General features: G+C 41.4%; 1 protein-coding gene across 1 annotated transcript in view; it reads left to right on the top strand.

Moving 5' to 3' along the window:
- The window catches only part of ITIH2 (inter-alpha-trypsin inhibitor heavy chain 2), a 41,541-nt gene extending 23,361 nt beyond the window's left edge, over positions 1 to 18,180 (top strand). Inside the window, exons 13-23 of the mRNA XM_070754449.1 lie at positions 1,830 to 2,015; positions 3,677 to 3,816; positions 6,281 to 6,453; positions 6,552 to 6,653; positions 11,064 to 11,183; positions 12,178 to 12,261; positions 13,525 to 13,638; positions 14,421 to 14,619; positions 14,709 to 14,881; positions 15,946 to 16,057; positions 17,689 to 18,180. Of these exons, the coding sequence (XP_070610550.1) occupies positions 1,830 to 2,015; positions 3,677 to 3,816; positions 6,281 to 6,453; positions 6,552 to 6,653; positions 11,064 to 11,183; positions 12,178 to 12,261; positions 13,525 to 13,638; positions 14,421 to 14,619; positions 14,709 to 14,881; positions 15,946 to 16,057; positions 17,689 to 17,836 (1,551 nt within the window). The 3' untranslated portion in view covers positions 17,837 to 18,180. The remainder of the gene's footprint in view (positions 1 to 1,829; positions 2,016 to 3,676; positions 3,817 to 6,280; positions 6,454 to 6,551; positions 6,654 to 11,063; positions 11,184 to 12,177; positions 12,262 to 13,524; positions 13,639 to 14,420; positions 14,620 to 14,708; positions 14,882 to 15,945; positions 16,058 to 17,688) is intronic.
- The last annotated feature ends 511 nt before the right edge of the window (positions 18,181 to 18,691 follow it).

The raw sequence follows: 18,691 nt of genomic DNA, 5'->3' as shown, positions 1-18,691 counted from the left end.
ATATTAATTAAAAAATACTTTGTGTTTTTTTCCCCTATACCACGGTTTTTCCCACCCGATGATGTCATATATCATCACCAAACTTTCGTCCACCTTTAATAAATATTTTTTTAAATAAACTTTAATAAAGAAACATGGTGAGTAATAATCTAAAAGGTTGCTAAGGGAATGGGAAATTGCAGTTTAGGGGTTTAAAGTGTTACGGGAAGGCTTGGGATACTGTTCATAGCCAAAAATAGTGTATTTACTTCTGCATCTCTACTTCGCGGAAATTCAACTTTCGCGGGCGGTCTCGGAACGCATCCCCCGCGAAAATTGAGGGAACACTGTACATTAAAAAGCATGAAAAATATAGATATGGTAATCTGCAAATTAAATATTATATTGTAAATTTACAAAATATAATAAGGAAGGAAGGAGAGAGCAAAATATCTCTCCAATTGTTACTTTATTTTACTTTTGTTATTCTAAATTTCTTCGTTTTTCATTTTTTTGTATTTTCTTTTCCTTTTTCTTCATATCTGTTTTTGATTTCAGTTTTGTATTGTGCATTAAAAAAAATTAAAAATAAAATAAAGTAAAATGAAATTTTGTTGCATACAGCTCCATAAGGGTCACCACCAGAGGTGGGGTCTTCCCAGTTTAGACCGGTTCGCCCAAACCATTAGCGACTTGCTGGAGACATCATGATGATGTCTCCAGCACGAATCCCAGTGACCAGTTAGGTCCCACAGAGTGGGTCTTCTCCGGGTCCCGTCAACTAAACAATGTCAGTTGGCGGGGCCCAGGGGAAGAGCCTTCTCTGTGGCAGCCCCGGCCCTCTGGAACCAACTCCCCCCAGAGATTAGAATAGCCCCCACCATCCTTGCCTTTCGTAAGCTCCTTAAAACCTACCTCGGCCGTCAGGAATGGGGGAATTGAGATAATCTTTCCCCTAGGCTTCTACAATTTATGCATGGTATGTTTGTATGTATGATTGGTTTTATAACAAGGGTTTTTAGCTTTTTTAGTATTGGATTTTTATATTCTGTTTCTGTCACTGTTGTTAGCCGTCCCGAGTCCACGGAGAAGGGCGGCATACAAATCCAATAAATAATAATAATAATAATAATAATAATAATAATAATAATAATAATGTCACAGAACTGTGGGTGCCACCAACTTTTTAATTTAAAAATAATGGATTTTTTAAATATTTTGAGCAGGTGCAAAAGCCGAGTTTCTGGCATTGCGCATGCATCGCTATCTTGTTTTTAGCTTTTGGGGGGGGGGGGGGTCCCCCACTCTGCCTTTATGCCTAAAATGAAATTAAAACTTATTATTTCCTGGTGATCCAAAGTAGTCCATACCTAAGATGGAACTAGAAATTACAGTCTCCGGGTGATTGGCCAGCTGATTTTTGTCCTTAAGGTTGGACTAGAACTCATTGCCTCCTGGTGATTGGCCCAAAGTCACCCGACTGGCTTGCATGCCTAAGGTAGGACTAGAACTCACCATCTCCTAGTTTCTAAATGGTGCTTTAACCACTCTGTTATCTTACTGAGGAATGTGGTAATTAGCTTTGACTCTTGGCAGCTGCCCAGATGTTTATCTTTTATCCAGTTTAACATAGAAAGCTGCCAAAATGGACTGAAAAAAGCAGAACACACTCCTCCAAACTTCCTCTACTTTTTTCATTCTATTTTAATGTGAATGGATTATATTCCTTAGAAAATGGGATATATGTGTGACCTTTACCCTTTACTCAACAAAGGATGTTTGTCACATATCGGGCACGACAGTCTTTCAAAAGTAAATATCGAGCACCTTTTTTTTCTCTAAATTTACAGAAATTCTACAACCAGGTTTCTACCCCGCTTCTCAAAAACCTGGAATTCAACTACCCAGAAGGCTTGGTTTCTGACGTAACCCAGAGCACCTTCCAACATTATTTCGGAGGGTCAGAAATTGTGGTGTCGGGAAAAGTGGACACTGAAAATGTGCAGCATTTGCAGAGTGTGGTAACAGCCACAGCGGTAAGTCCACACTGATAGTAACTAAAAATAATGGGTTTGTGTGAAATTGTGGGAATTTTCTCAAGCTTTTATAGGAAGAAATTGTGAGTTTTCTGGACCGAAGGAGATTGTATGTAATATGAAGAATGGTTGCAGGATTTGGGTATGGGTAGTCTAGAGAAAAGTAGTGCTGGGGTTGACATGACAGCAGTATTCCAGTAGTTGGGGGCTGCCACAAAGTACCAGAAGGAAAGACAAGAATAAGAAAGACAAGAATAAGATATGAAACAATGGATGGAGACTAACCAAACAGAGAAGCAACCTGGAATAAAGGAGAAATTTCCTCACAGTGAGAACAATCGACCAGAGGAACCAGAGGAACAGATTGTCTCCTGAAGCCTCTGGAAGGCAGAAAATGGCCCAAAGGGGAACCCGGAAGTTCATTTTTCTGAACTTCTATTTGGCCTATTGGGCCATTTTTTACCTCAGACTTCCCTGAAGCCTCTGGAGGGTGAAAAATAGCTGAAAGGGGAAACTGGAAGCTCATTTTTCTGAACTTCTATTTGGCCTATTGGGCCATTTTTTTTACCTCAGACTTCCCTGAAGCCTCTGGAGGGTGAAAAATAGCTGAAAGGGGAAACTGGAAGCTCATTTTTCTGAACTTCTATTTGGCCTATTGGGCCATTTTTTTACCTCAGACTTCCCTGAAGCCTCTGGAGGGTGAAAAATAGCTGAAAGGGGAAACTGGAAGCTCATTTTTCTGAACTTCTATTTGGCCTATTGGGCCATTTTTTACCTCAGACTTCCCTGAAGCCTCTGGAGGGTGAAAAATAGCTGAAAGGGGAAACTGGAAGCTCATTTTTCTGAACTTCTATTTGGCCTATTGGGCCATTTTTTTTTACCTCAGACTTCCCTGAAGCCTCTGGAGGGTGAAAAATAGCTGAAAGGGGAAACTGGAAGCTCATTTTTCTGAACTTCTATTTGGCCTATTGGACCATTTTTTTACCTCAGACTTCCCTGAAGCCTCTGGAGGGTGAAAAATAGCTGAAAGGGGAAACTGGAAGCTCATTTTTCTGAACTTCTATTTGGCCTATTTGGCCATTTTTTACCTCAGACTTCCCTGAAGTCTCTGGAGGGTGAAAAATAGCTGAAAGGGGAACCCAGAAGTTCATTTTTCTGAAGTTCCGTTTGGCCTGCTGGGCCATTTTTCACCCACAGACTTCCCTGAAGCCTCTGGAGGGTGAAAAATGGCCCAAGGGGGAAAAAAGAAGTCCATTTTTCCAAACTTCTGTTTGGCCTGTTGGGCTGTTTTTTACCCCAAGATTTCCCTGACACCTCCCTTTACAGAATCAGCCCCCAACAATATTGCCCTCAACAATCTGGCTCCTCACTTTAGGCAGGATAGATGGTTGAGTCAACCTTGAGCTGGTGGTGAGATTGGAACTGCTACAGCTGAAGTAGCTTGCAGAGCTGCGCTCTAACCACTGCACTACCCCAGCTCTTTTGGAGGCACAACTCACTTAACAAATGTCTTGCATAGCAACCAAAATTTTGGGGCTCAAAATTGTGATTCGTAAGTCAAGGACTGCCCTCAACCCCATTAGTGAATTGTGAGGAGCTCGAAATATTGCATTTGTCTTTGCTAGATGATTTCTCTATTTTGGTTTGGTTTTGTCAATCAGTCCAACGCGCAGTTAATCTTGGAGACCCTGGCAGACGTTGAGGGGCTGGATGAGTTCCTCTACAAGGATAAGCACGCTGATCCCAAATTCACCGAAAAGTTATGGGCTTACCTGACTGTCAACCAACTCATGGCCGAAAGGTAAGAAGGTTGGTTAGAAGGAACCTGGGAATACATGTCTATGGAGATTCTCAGTCCTCCAGGTCGCGGTTGTCCCAACAGTGGTTTTCTTTCCAAAAGGCGACTGGACTTTTTGTTTTTTCTTTTGAAGACATTTTCCTTCTCATCCAAGAAGCTTCTTCCACTCTGACTGGATGGTGGGGAATGGAAGGATTGATACTGTTCGCATTCCACACTGGGATTACAACCAATGTTAGAATCCTAAACTTAGAAACAGAGAATACAGGGTGCGTTTCAAAAGTAATGCAATTTAAAAAAAAACAGATTTGCACAAACACTTAAAATTCTTCAAAGTACTGTCCTTGGGCCTCTACACATTTTTTCCAGCGACTCTGCCATGACCGGTACGCGCCCTAGAAGGTGTCTTCGGGGACCTCTCACAAGGTCTTCGTCAAATCTGTTCAATAACTTACTTTAAAAAATAATAATTGCATTACTTTTGGTGGCAATAGTGGTTGTTCAGCCAATAACACAGATCAATAAGTAGAGTATAAATATTCTTTTTTTCTTTTTCTTCCTTCCTTCCTTCCTTCTTTCTTTCTTTCTTTCTCGATTGTATTTATATGCCACTCATTCCGAAGCAGACTCAGAGCCACTAACAAGTGGGATAAATACAACAGTAATAAAATACAATCAAAATATTTATTTATTTATTAAATTGGATTTGTATGGTGCCCCTGTTCGAGAATTGAGGGCAGCTCACAGCATATATAAAAACAAAACAATAATGTAAATCCAATTAATCTCCCGAGTCCGCGGAGAGAGGCGGCATACAAATCTAAATAATAAATAAATAATACTACAATTTAAAAACAATTAAAAAAAAAACTTATCAACCATACATTCAGCAATCATACTTAAGGCATTCAGTGGCCAGGGTCAATAAAATCAGTAATATAATAAAACAATAAAATAATATCATAAAAAAACCCATATATACACAGCAGTCAATCTAATTCCAGGCCTGCCAGAAAAGCCAAGTCTTAACAGCTTTCTGGAAGACTGGTAAGGAGGAGGCAGTTGATTCCATAGGGTCGGAGCAGCCACAGAGAAGGCTCTTCCCCGAGGTCCTGCCAACCAACAACTCTTCTTGTGTCTAGTTGTCTTGGTGTGCAGTGCTCTGTAGCGACGTTTTGAGGGTAGGAGTTGAAACAGTTTATGTCCAGGATGCGAGTGGTCAGTAAATATTTTCACGGCCCTCTTTTTGACTCGTGCAGTGTACAGGTCCTCAGTGGGACATGGTTATTCTTAACCACTGACTGAGTTTACACACTACCCTGATCCAGTTCACAAGATCAAGCAGAATGCACAACGTCCGAAGCCTGGCTAATATTAAACTCGGTTGGAAGGTCTTAAGCATAAAACTGATCAGAAAAGACTTCATGAACTCAATCTGTAGAGTCTGGAGGACAGAAGGGAAAAGGGGGACATGATCAAAACATTTAAATATGTTAAAGATTTAAATAAGGTCCAGGAGGGAAGTGTTTTTATAGGAAAGTGAACACAAGGACAAGGGGACACAATCTGAAGTTAGTTGGGAGAAAGATCAAAAGCAACGTGAGAAAATATTATTTTACTGAAAGAGTAGTAGATCCTTGGAACCAACTTCCAGCAGATGTGGTTGGTAAATCCACAGTAACTGAATTTAAACATGCCTGGGATAAACATATATCCATCCTAAGATAAAATACAGAAAATAGTATAAGGGCAGACTAGATGGACCATGAGGTCTTTTTCTGCCGTCAGTCTTCTATGTTTCTATGTTTCTTTTTAAAAATATATATATATTTATTAAATTTTTCCATTTTTTTAAAAAAGTACATGATCATATTTACAGATGAATCTACATCATATATACATTCCTATCGATATTGTCTTTTAATTGCTTTTAAATTTCTTAATATTTTATTTCAATGCTTCTTTTGAGTTTCTTTTTTTTGTCCATTGGTACCTTTTTGTCCAGGTTTCATAATAGTCCGATTCTTTTCGATCATTAAGTTCCATTGTCAATCTGTCCATCTCTGCACAGTCGTATATTTTCTTGATGATTTCATTGTCTTCAGGTATTTGCGGATTTTTCCAGTTCTGTGCAAATACAATCCTTGCAGCTGTTGTAATATGCAAGCTTAAATATTTTACATTTTTAGAATAGGTACCTCTCATAATACCCAGTAGGAAAAACTCTGGCGTATATTCTATTTTTGTATTTGTTATCTGACACAACCAATTATTTATTTTTTTCCAATATTTTCTTGTGTCTGGACATAACCACCATAGATGAAAGAAGGTGCCTTGAGTGTTGTTACATTTCTATGTTTCTATGATGTTTACGTGATTTTTTACCGTAGGTTGTTCACTGGCGTTGTTGAGTGAGCCAGGCAGTCGTTAAGTGGCCTTTTGCCTTTGTTTTCTCAATGTTGCCCAGAAACGTAGCTCCGTCCGCTGCTGTGAAGAGGAACATCACCAAAGCCATTTTGCAAATGTCGCTGGATCACCACATCGTGACCCCCTACACAGCGATGCTCATTGAGAGCCCAGACGGGGAGGACCTGATGCTGGCCGACTCCCCACAGGACCGCAAGAGGACCTGTTGCCCAGGTGACCTTCTACCTGTCCCCGTCCAGGTGTGACATGGATGGAAGCAATTGGAGTTCGTTATCATTCATGTCTTTTCTCCCCACCCCATCTCGAAACAGGTGCTCTGACCATTGGACAACCCAAGCCAGCGAAGCCCATCCCTGCTTGGCACGGCCCACAATCGGCACTTATGGGACCAACTGCAGCAGCTGTACATACAGGTAAAAGATGCTCCATCCATCTTCTCAACCTGGTCATTGTTGGAGTTGTCTCCACACCAGAGGTCTTCAAACATGGCAACTTGAAGACTTGTGGACTTCGACTCCCAGAATTCTTCAGCCAACTATGCTATTCTAGGGTCACACACGTATACGTGGGGGATAGAATACGGGGGCATTGAATTATGGGTGGGGGCATGATCATACGTGCTATAGCAGCTTAACTTTGGCTACTGGTGCTGTGTCCTCTACCATTCCAATAAGAACCCACCATTGATAGGCTCCTATGGCTACGGTCAGGTATTTATTTATTTATTTATTCAATTTTTATGCCGCCCTTCTCCTTAGACTGAGGGCGGCTTACAACATGTTAGCAATAGCACTTTTTTAACAGAGCTAGGCTATTGCCCCCACAATCCGGGTCCTCATTTTACTCACCTCGGAAGGATCGAAGGCTGAGTCAACCTTGAGCCGGTGATGAGATTTGAACTGCTGACCTTCAGATCTACAAGTCAGCTTCAGTGGCCTGCAGTACAGCACTCTACCTGCTGCGCCACCCCAGCTCATGGTATGCAGAACCGGTAGAATTTTTTTAAAAAAAAAATTCTTTTTTTCCCTTCTGGGCTCTGGGTATATGTTCTGTCGGCCTCTCTGGTAGACTCCTCCCAAAAATTCACAGGTACAAATTTCAGACACACACACGTTTGAAAATTCAAAACAATGTTCTTTATAATGAAAATTCACTTAGCCTAAGCCCTCTTTTGGTATAGCAAAGAGCACTCGTCCCCAAACAAACTGGTAATTTGTACAAGTCCCTTATCAGTTCTGTGATACTTAGCTTGCAGCTGTGAGGTAATTCACAGTCCTTCTTCTTCCACAAAGTGAAACACACTTTGCTCTGGTTTAGTTTCAAAGCGGGGAAAAATCAGCACACAAAAAGTCAAAGTCAGTAAAGCAGTCACGAAACACAACGATCAGATAATCCTCCACAATGGCCAAACCCACAGGCTGCTCTTTATAGCAGCCTCACTAATGACCACAGCCCCACCCAACCACAGGTGGCCTCATTTTCTTTGATAATAATCTCTCAGTTGTTGTTGCCTATGCATGGCTCTCCGCATGTGTGGCTGTATCATTAACTCTTGTTCCGAATCCAAGGAGGAGCTAGATAATTTATCTCCTTCTGAGCTGTCTGCCCCACTCTCCTCCTCCCTGTCACTCATGTCTTCTTGGTCAGAGGAACCTTCAGCAGCAGATTCCACCGGGGGCAAAACAGGCCTGCAGCATGTGGATGTCTCTCCCACATCCACAGTCCTTGGGGCAGGAGCTGGGCCAGAGCTAACCACAACAATATGTTTTTCCTATCACAGTAAACGAGGCTGAATGTGTATAAGTTTAGAAGAGCTGTGAGTGCATTCGTGTGTGTACATACACATACAATTTATATAGTAGATCAGTGTTTCCCAACCTTGGCCACTTGAAGATATTTGGACTTCAACTCCCAGAGATTATGATCCCGCTATATAGAGTGCTGGTGAGACCACATTTGGAATACTGTGTTCAGTTCTGGAGACCTCACCTACAAAAAGATGTTGACAAAATTGAACGGGTCCAAAGACGGGCTACAAGAATGGTGGAAGGTCTTAAGCATAAAACGTATCAGGAAAGACTTAATGAACTCAATCTGTATAGTCTGGAGGACAGAAGGAAAAGGGGGGACATGATCGAAACATTTAAATATGTTAAAAGGTTAAATAAGGTTCAGGAGGGAAGTGTTTTTAATAGGAAAGTGAACACAAGAACAAGGGGACACAATCTGAAGTTAGTTGGGGGAAAGATAAGAAGCACTGTGAGAAAATATTATTTGACTGAAAGAGTAGTAGATCCATGGAACAAACTTCCAACAGACGTGGTAGATAAATCCACAGTAACTGAATTTAAACATGCCTGGGATAAACATAGATCCATCCTAAGATAAAATTCAGAAAATAGTATAAGGGCAGACTAGATGGATCATGAGGTCTTTTTCAGTCTTCTATACTGTATTTCTATGTTTCTATATACATAGAATTAAATAGTATATTTCGGAAGTTCCGCAATAGTAAATATATAGGGGAATTGTAAATAGATAGGGGAATTGTATCCCTTGACATGAGTGACGTCAAGTTGGCCACCTTTAAGCCAGTCACATGACCTTTAAGCCACCCTCGCCGATCACATGATCATCAAGCCACTCCCACCTGGTCACATGGCCGGCAAACCACACCCACAAAATAAGCCACACCCACAATGTGGTAGTAAATATTTTTGCAGCCCTCCACTGGAACCCACTACAGATGTGATCCCTCTTTCCGACCTTCCCTCCAGGGAAGTCAGAGGGGAAAGACTGATTCACTTCATGACCAACTACACCACTGCGGTGATTCAATTAACAACGCTGGCAAGAGAGGTCGTAAAGCAGAGCAAAACTCGCATAACAACTGTCTTGTTTAGCCAAGGAAATTTCCGGCTCTGCATTTCAAAATGGGGCGTCCAGTTTTGAGTGCTGCTACTTATCTTCTTTGCTGGGTTTTTAAAAACTTTTTAAAAACTTTTCTCTTAATCCAGGCCACCCAGGTGGTCCATTCCCCCATCACTTTCTTTAAACATATATTTTCTGTAACTGCGAGAGTAGTTTGGAACGATGCCAATGGCAGCCGAGGGAGGAGGATACTTGGCATATTTAAGAAAAAGACGTCAAGTGGAGCAGGGAACCAGCTACTACATTATAAATAGACATCAGTCACTTTGGCAAGTCTGCGTAATTCTGCTTCCCCCCCCCCCCCCGAGGAATCTGTAATCCATCATTCCCCCCCCCCACTGCTTGCCTGGCATTTAGCCCGTAAATGAGGGAGGGATAAAGGCAAAGAAGAAAAATTGGGAAAAATTGGGTACAATTTGCTATTTTTTGCCTGGAACATTCCTAAGGCTTTTATATTATCATTATTGTCATTGTTATTGTTTATTATTATTATTATTATTTTATTTATTATTATTATTATTATTATTATTATTATTATTATTATTATTATTAATGTCAGTACAACACAGCAAACGAGATCACTATGCTGGATTTTGTATTTCATCACCGGTCGGGCACTTCCCAAGCACCTAGGACTGCGTGATGTAGCGGTGAATTGTGTTTGCCGATCCCAGTAAAGCGGCCTTTTGCAATTGACAGATGGAGATTTTGTCAATTCCGATAGTTTTCAAATGTCCGCTGAGATCCTTTGACACTGCGCCCAGCGTGCCAAGTACCACTGGGACCACTTTCACTGGCTTATGCCACAGTCGTTGCAGCTCGATTTTTAGATCTTCGTATTTCACTAATTTCTCTAGCTGCTTTTCCTCAATTCTGCTGTCCCCTGGGATTGCGATGTCGATGATCCATACTTTCTTTTTCTCCACGATCACAATGTCTGGTGTGTTGTTGTTGTTGTTGTTGTTGTTGTTGTTATTATTATTATTATTATTATTATTATTATTATTATTATTTGCGGGGAGTAGCCCAATCCTAGTAGCAGCATTTAGCAATATTTTTTTTTCTGCTGATGCAAAAGTTCCCTTCACACTCCTAAAAAAAAGCACATCCGATAGATTGTTCTGGAAATTTTTTCATGGCTAAGCAAGGCATAGATGCTAAGTGAGTTATGCCCCATTTTATGACCTTTCTCGTCACATACGTTAAGGAAGTCACGCCAGTCGTTAAGTCGGTAACATGGCCATATTTTTTCTTATGCAGATTTTTTTTCAACATATAACTTTAAATGTTACGGTATTGTAGATACATGCTTATATTTATACATTTTTTAATCAATCATCCATATATTTTTAATATGTAGACAATTTATTCCAGGCATATTTTTATGAAATTATTGTGTTTCTAATATATGGGGCCTCTAAGGAATCTCCTGGGACGAAACAGAGCTGTAAAAGACAGGGAGAAGCCTCCGTGGAGCCTCTCTAGGAATCTCCTGGGAGGAAACAGGGCTGGAAAAGACAGGGAGAAGCCTCCGTGGGGCCTCTCTAGGAATCTCCTGGGAGGAAACAGGGCCGGAAAAGGCAGAGAGACGCCTCCGTGGGGCCGCTCTAGGAATCTCCTGGGAGGAAACAGGCCAGGAAAAGGCAGGGAGAAGGCTCCATGGGGCCTTTCTTGGAGTCTCCTGGGAGGAAACAGGGCCTCCACCCTCCCTGTGGTTTCCCCAATCGCACACATTATTTGCTTTTACATTGATTCCCATGGGAAAAATTGCTTCTTCTTACAAACGTTTCTACTTAAGAACCTGGTCATGGAACAAAGTTCATAAGTAGAGGTACCACTGTATTCTGATTGATTGATTGATATTAATTGTTCATCTCCCTTTATCTAAACAGGGCCCATAGTTGTTGGCCAAGAAGCAACTGACAACGCCATTCCATCTTGGGTGAAGCCCACAAAGCAACCTGGAGGTCCTTTACCTGCTATTATGGGTCCAACTTCTGCCATAGATGCAGGTAACGAATGACTGACTGCCCTTTACCCACATGTGAATTAATCCCATTCATTTGTTCCCAAGGGAGGTACACATCAAAATCCACCCATATGCTAACACCCATAGAAACATAGAAACATAGAAACATAGAAATATAGAAACATAGAAGACTGACGGCAGAAAAAGACCTCATGGTCCATCTAGTCTGCCCTTATACTATTTCCTGTATTTTATCTTACAATGGATATATGTTTATCCCAAATTAATTTGCCACCCAGGAAAGATTGCCCCAAACGCTGGCATATTAAGTGAAAGACCTTGCAAGTATAAATTAAGGGGGAGGGCGCTTGCCCCTCATATCCTGGACATAATTCCTACCCTCAAAACGACGCTATAGGGTGCTGCACACCAAAACAACTAGGCACAAGAACAGTTTTTTTCCTGAATGTCGTCACTCTGCTAAACAAATAATTCCCTCAACACTGTCAAACTATTTACTGACATTATTACTATTCTTCTTCTTGTGTTTCTTGATGAATATATTTTATTTCTTCTTTCTGTACACTGAGAGCATATGTACTAATGACAAATTCCTTGTGTGACCAATCACACTTGGCCAATAAAGAATTCTATTCTATTCTATTTATTCCATTCCATTCTCAATAAAGATTTCTATTCTATTTTATTCTATTCTCAATAAATAATTCTATTCTATTCTGTTCTATTCGATTCTATTTATTTCATTCCATTCTCAATAAAGGTTTCTATTCTATTCTATTCTATTCTCAATAAAGAATTCTATTCTATTCTGTTCTGACCTGTTCTGTTCTATTCTATTCTATTCTATTCCATTCCATTCTTTACGCTGGTCTAAATATTACATTGCCATTGCCAGAAAGATTTTATGACTAGGAATAAACATGTATCGTTTTTATCTGAACTGTATTTTCTCCACAAGAATTGATCACGACCCAGCGAGATCATTTGGTTTAACCCACGGCCTCCTTCCTCCACAGGATCTTTAATTTTGGGACACCAGAAGGCTGGTAACGCCAGCATCTTGTCCCAAAACCCAGAGGACAGCAAGAGAATACATTCAGGTAGGAGAAAATGGTACCCACTCTATGTTTTACTCTATCACCATCTTTTAGCAACCCCTATATCAGCAGATATATATTCTCAAATGTGCCCAGCAGTGGTGAAATCCATTTTTTTAACTACCAGTTCTATGGGCGTGGCTTGGTGGGCGTGGCAAGGGGAAGGATACTGCAAAATCCTCATTCCCCCCCCACTCCTGTGGGAAGGACATTGCAAAATCTCCAATCCCCACCCCACTCTGGGGCCAGCCAGAGGTGGTATCTGCCACTTTTTTATTTATTTATTTATTTATTTATTTATTTATTTATTCATTCATTCATTCATTCATTCATTCTATTTATTTATTTATTCATTCATTCATTCATTCATTCATTCATTCCAATGCACAATAATACACAATGAAGGTTATAGAGGTTATACTCGAGTAAAATATATTAGACAAAGAATAGAAGTGGAAATTTAGGAATAGAATATATCAATTAGAGCAGTGTTTCCCAACCTTGGCAACTTGAAGATATTTGGACTTCAACTCCCAGAATTCCCCAGCATATAGAGGAGGAATAGAATAGAATATAATCTATTGAGGATAGAGTACAGTAGAGTATGAATAGAGTAGAATAGAATAGAATATAGAGGAGGAATAGAATAGAATAGAATATAGAGGAGGAATAGAATAGAATAGAATATAGAGGAGGAATAGAATAGATTAATAGAATAGAATCTATTGAGAATAGAGTAGAGTAAGAATAGAGTTGGCTGGGGAATTCTGGGAGTTGAAGTCCAAATATCTTCAAGTTGCCGAGGTTGGGAAACACTGAATTAGAGAATAGGATTTTATGAGAGTAGTGTAAGAAGAATAGAATAGAAGAACAGTAGGTACGATATATGAGATATACAATATATGAGATATACGATATATGAGATATAGGAGAGACCAACGCTTCTCCAAACTCCTCAAAATTTCCACTACGGGTTCTCCAGAACCTGTTAGAACTTGCTGGATTTCACCCCCTGGTGCCCGGAGAGAGAAATACATCTGCCTCTACCTAGAATCGAACTCACGGCCTACTGATTGTGAAGCAAGAGCTCCACCGCACCAATTGATGGTCAATCCGTGTGGCTTCCTAAGTGTTCAGTTTGATTTCACAGAAGTTTGATTTACTTGGAGTTCTATTGTGTTGCTTAAGTGGGGGTTTTTTGAGCCGTGTGTTTAGGGGGCTCCGTTTCATGTTCTCTGAGGCCTTTTCCTTTGTCTTCGTTTCCAGTGGACAACGATCCCCATTTCATCATCACCCTCCCAAGGCAGCAAAAGAACATCTGCTTCAATATTGATTCTCAGCCGGGGGCCATCCTGAATTTAATTTCGGACCCGGAATCCAGTAAGAGAAAATGCACAATCAGTTATGGTTTCACTGAGAGATGTCAACAGTCGACTTGGGGGGAGAAAGGTTTTCTCAATTGTAGTATTAAATCTGAAAACAAGTCAAAAGTTAGCAAAATCTCTCTGAGATGCAAGTCACAAGGCTCTGAGTTGGAGGGTGGAGTGATCAGGTCTCCTGAGGCTCAGGCTTGGAGAATGAGCTCTTGGTTACATCACAAGTAGCAACCATGGATGGGGTGAGTATTGTTCATAAGCATCCTAACTTTCTTCTTTTCTTCTCCTTCTTCTTCTTCCCCCTTTCTTCTTCCTCTTCCTCTTCTTCCCTTCTTCTTCTCCTCCTTCTCCTCTTCCTCCTCTACTCTTCTTCCTTCGTCCTCCTCCACTCTTCCCTCCTTCCTTCCTTCTTCTCCTCCTCCTCCCTCCTTCCTTCCTCCTCCTTCACCCTTCCTTCCTTCTTCTCCCTCCTCCTTCCTTCCTTTTCTCCCCCTCTTCCTCCCTTCTTCCTTCCTCCTCCTTCGCCCTTCCTTCCTCTCCATCCTTCTCTTCCTCCCTTCTTCCTTCCTCCTCCTTCACCCTTCCTTCCTTCTCACTCCTTTCCTTCCTTCCTTCTTCTTGCTCCTTCCTCCCTCCTTCCCTCCTCCTCCTCCCTTCTTCCTTCCTCCTTCCACCTTCCTTCCTTCCTTCTTCTTGCTCCTCCTTCCTTCCTTCCTTCCTTCCTTCCTTCCTTCCTTCCTTCCTTCCTTCCTTCCTTCCTATTCTCCCCCCTCCTCCTCCTCCCAGGAATCTCTATTAATGGGAAACTCATTGGAGCCAAGAGGGTCTTGCATAACAAACTCAACACCTACTTTGGCAAGATTGGGTTTAATTTTGAAGCGAAAGGGCTGAAGGTCGAAGTCAGCCCCGAGGCGATCACCTTGAAGGATGGCTCCTCCACCACTTCTCTTCCCTGGTCAGAGACAGGAAGTCTCATTCGGAGGAGGTAAAAACCATTTCTTGACCCATGCAAGCCTTCAATGGCAGGCAGACTGATATGAAGCGGGGCCTTCTTCCATGGTTTTCTTCTCCCAGGTTGCTGGTCTCGGTCAACAAAGAGAGCAATGTGACTCTCACCCTCGACGGGGATCTGACCTTTATGGTCCTGCTCCACCGGGTCTGGAAGAAGCACCCTGTGCACGTGGACTTCCTGGGCATCTACATCCCTCCGGCAAATAACTTCTCCTCCAGCGTCCATGGCCTCATCGGTAAAGTCTGGGCGTGGGAAGCAGTTCCATAGGACGTGAAAGGGCCAACTGAGAAAACTGGAAAGCATCTCTAAAAATAGGGAGAGGGAGATGAAGGGATGTGTCCTATGGTTATGGGAGAACATCATCAGGGAGGGATGCAACGTTTATGTATTGTTATTTATTACAGAAATTTATTTCTTTTAGCTATTTATCTATTTATCTTTTCTGTACACTGAGAGCCTCTGCACCAAAGACAAATTCCTTGTGTGTCCAATCACACTTGGCCAATAAAAAATTCTATTCTGTTCTGTTCTATTCTATTCTATTGTACTCTACTCTATTCTTACTCTACTCTATTCTATTCTATTCCTCCTCTATATTCTATTCTATTCATACTCTACTCTATCAATAGATTCTATTCTATTCTCAATATTCTATTCTATTCCCCCTCCATATTCTATTCTATTCTATTCATATTTTACTTTATCCTTTACTCTATCATTCTATTCTATTCTATTCTATTCTACTCCATTCCATTCCACTCCACTCCATTCTATTCTAGACAGACTTCAACTTGCAACCATTGATTTAGTGGTCACTCAAAGCTACTATATACTGGTAGTTCTCAACATATGACCACAATTGAGCCCAACATTGCTGTTGGTAAGCGAGACAGTTGTTCAGTGACTTTTGTCCCCACCTTTCTGCCCTCCGTTGTTAAGCCAGTCACTGCAGTCGATAAGTTAGTGAGATGGTGGTTAAATGAATCCGCCTTCCCCACTGACTTGGCTTGTCAGAAGGTCACCAAAGGGGATCCCATGACCTTGGGATGCATGAAACGGTGGCCAAGCATCTGACCACATGATCACGAGGCTGCTATGAACGTCGTAACTGTGAAAAATGGTCATAAGTCCCTTTTTTCCAGAGCCATCGTAACTTTGAACCATCACCGAATGAACTGTTGTAAGTTGAGGACTTACCTGTACACGTAGTATGTATAATACATAGCAAGGCTTCAGAGTTTACCAGAACATCTTGGTTATCTCTCATCTCACCAACACTTCACCAAAATTCCTCCCCAGGTCAGTTCATGGAGGAACCGGACGTGCTCATCTACAACGAAAGGCCAGGACAAGATCCCGGGAAGTCTGATGCTACCATGGAAGTGAAAGGCCACAAGCTGACCGTCACCCAGTAGGGCTGTTTTTCTATTGTTTCTATCTTTCTATTGTTGCCATTTGTTGTTTGCGTGTGTGTTGGGAAACTGAACTCCCAGAGAAAGTTGTTGGAAGAGTTTAGCAGAATCTGGACAGACCTTGAAATCATGACCGATGGATGGATGGATTTAGTATCTCTCTCTCTCTCCGTACAATTTATCTCCTCTATCAAGGATCCATCCATCCACCCAGCAAGCCCCATCTATATCTATCTAATCTATCTATCTAATCTATCTATCCATCCATCCATCCATCCATCCATCCATCCATCCATCCATCTATCTATCTATCTAATCCATCCATCATCTATCTATCTATCTATCTATCTATCTATCTATCTATCTATCTATCTATCTATCTATCTATCTATCTATCTATCTATCTATCATCTATCAATCTCATTTAGCTATCTATCTATCATCTATCACCATCCATCCATCCATCCATCCATCCATCCATCCATCCATCATCTATCACCTATTAACCATCTTAGAAATAGTGACTGGCACAATGTCACCCAGCTGGCTTTCCTGCCTAAGGTGGGACTAGAATTCAAAGTCTCCTAGAATTTGGCCCAAAGTCACCTAGCCAGCTTTCATGCTTAAGGTGAGACTAGAACTCACACTCTCCTGGTATTTGGCTCAGTCACCTAGCCAGCTATCATACCTAAAGTAGGGCTAAAACTCACAACCTCCTGGTATTTGGCCCAAAATCACCCAGCCATCTTTCATGCCTAAATCTGAATTAGAATTCCCAGTCTCCTGGAGTCTAACCTGGAGCCTTAACCACCACACCAGTCAGACTCCCTTTAAAAGATACTTTAAAAAACAATGCCAATGGGCCGCAGATGGGCCCCTGGCAACCTCTAGGCTAGCTACATTTGAGGCAAAGAATGAAAACCAATTGCTAATACCCTGTTTCCCCCAAAATAAGACCCTGTCTTATATTTTTTTGAAGCACTTGGCATTATTGCAAGGCACCCAAAAAACCGATTGGGCTTATAAATCAGGGGATGTTTTATTTTGGGGAAAACAGCATAGCCAACTCTTCCATCTGACTTCAGAGAAGCCTTTCTCAACCTTGGCAAGGTTTTCTGGAAGTTGAAGTCCACGCAGGTTAAAACTGCCAAGGTTGAGACGTCCTGGTTTAGGTCAAGCCAAAAAATATATAGTGTTCCCTCGATTTTCGCGGGGGATGTGTTCCGGGACTGCCCGCAAAAGTCGAATTTCCGCGAAGTAGAGATGCGGAAGTAAATACACCATTTTTGGCTATGGACAGTATCACAAGCCTTCCCTTAACACTTTAAACCCCTAAATGACCATTTCCCATTCCCTTAACAACCATTTACTCACCATTACTACTGGTACTCACCATTGAATAAGACACTTAGTGACCCTGATATTTATAAACATAATTATTTATTAACAATATGACATCATCAGGCGGAAAAAACGTGTAGATAAAACCCCGCGAAGTATTTTTTAATTAATATTTTTTAAAAAACCATGGTATAGGCTATTCGCGAAGTTCGGACCCGCAAAAATCGAGGGAACACTGTATATAAAAATGACCTCATGACGATTTGTGTGTATTTGCATTTTCCTGCAGAGGCCTGCAAAAGGATTATCGCTTGGACCGGGTGTTTGGGACCAATGTCCAGTGTTGGTTTGTACACAACAATGGCAAAGGGTTTCTGGATGGCCTCTACGTAGATTACCTGGTCCCTAATTTATACAGCTACCTGAAGCGTGTCTGAATGCTCAGCTTTAAAGAGGAACAAGGAAGCTGTCTGAATGGCCATGCAACTTATCCCGTAGCAAATTCACACGTGCCGCAGTCTTTGGGAAGAGCTACGTGGAGACCGGGTCCAGCCTAACACTGCATCCATTCCTCCTCCCCCACCACCCCAATTTTTTTTTTATCCTCCCCAGAGATATTTGGACTCACTGCGAAGGCTTGTGCAGAATGCAAACAGCACAATCTCACTTTCGAGCAAAGTTGCATTGGAATGCAAAATGTGATCCAAAGGTGCTGGAGAAACACAGAAATTTTGTTTATTTTTCCTGTGTTTATCCGAACAGAATTAAAGTAATTAACGAACTCAGTCTGTATTGTCTGGAGGGCAGAAGGGAAAAGGGGGGACATGATCGAAACATTTGAATAGGTTAAAGGGTTAAATAAGGTTCAGGAGGGAAGTGTTTTTAATAGGAAAGTGAACACAAGAACAAAGGGGCATAATCTGAAATTAGTTGGGGGAAAGATCAAAAGCAACGTGAGAAAATATTATTTTACTGAAAGAGTCGTAGATGCTTGGAACAAACCTCCAGCAGGCGTGGTTGGTAAATCCACAGTCACTGAATTTAAACCTGCCTAGGATAAACATATATCCATCCTAAGCTAAAATACAAGAAATAGTATCAGGGCAGACTAGATGGACCATGAGGTCTTTTTCTACCGTCAGTCTTCTATGTTTCTAAAGTAGTTGAGAAGTTTTCAAACAAGGTTTTAAGTCTCTAAACTTGAAAACTTTTCAACACCTGAGGATTTCAATTCCCAGAATTCCCCAGCCAGTATGAAAAACCCTGTCCTGGATCGTTCACATTTCAATTTA

This window comes from Erythrolamprus reginae, chromosome 6, assembly GCF_031021105.1.
Source record: "Erythrolamprus reginae isolate rEryReg1 chromosome 6, rEryReg1.hap1, whole genome shotgun sequence".
Classification (NCBI taxonomy): Eukaryota; Metazoa; Chordata; class Lepidosauria; order Squamata; family Dipsadidae; genus Erythrolamprus; species Erythrolamprus reginae.
The sequence above is the reverse complement of the archived record's forward strand: the minus strand, read 5'-3'. Positions and strand labels throughout refer to the sequence as shown.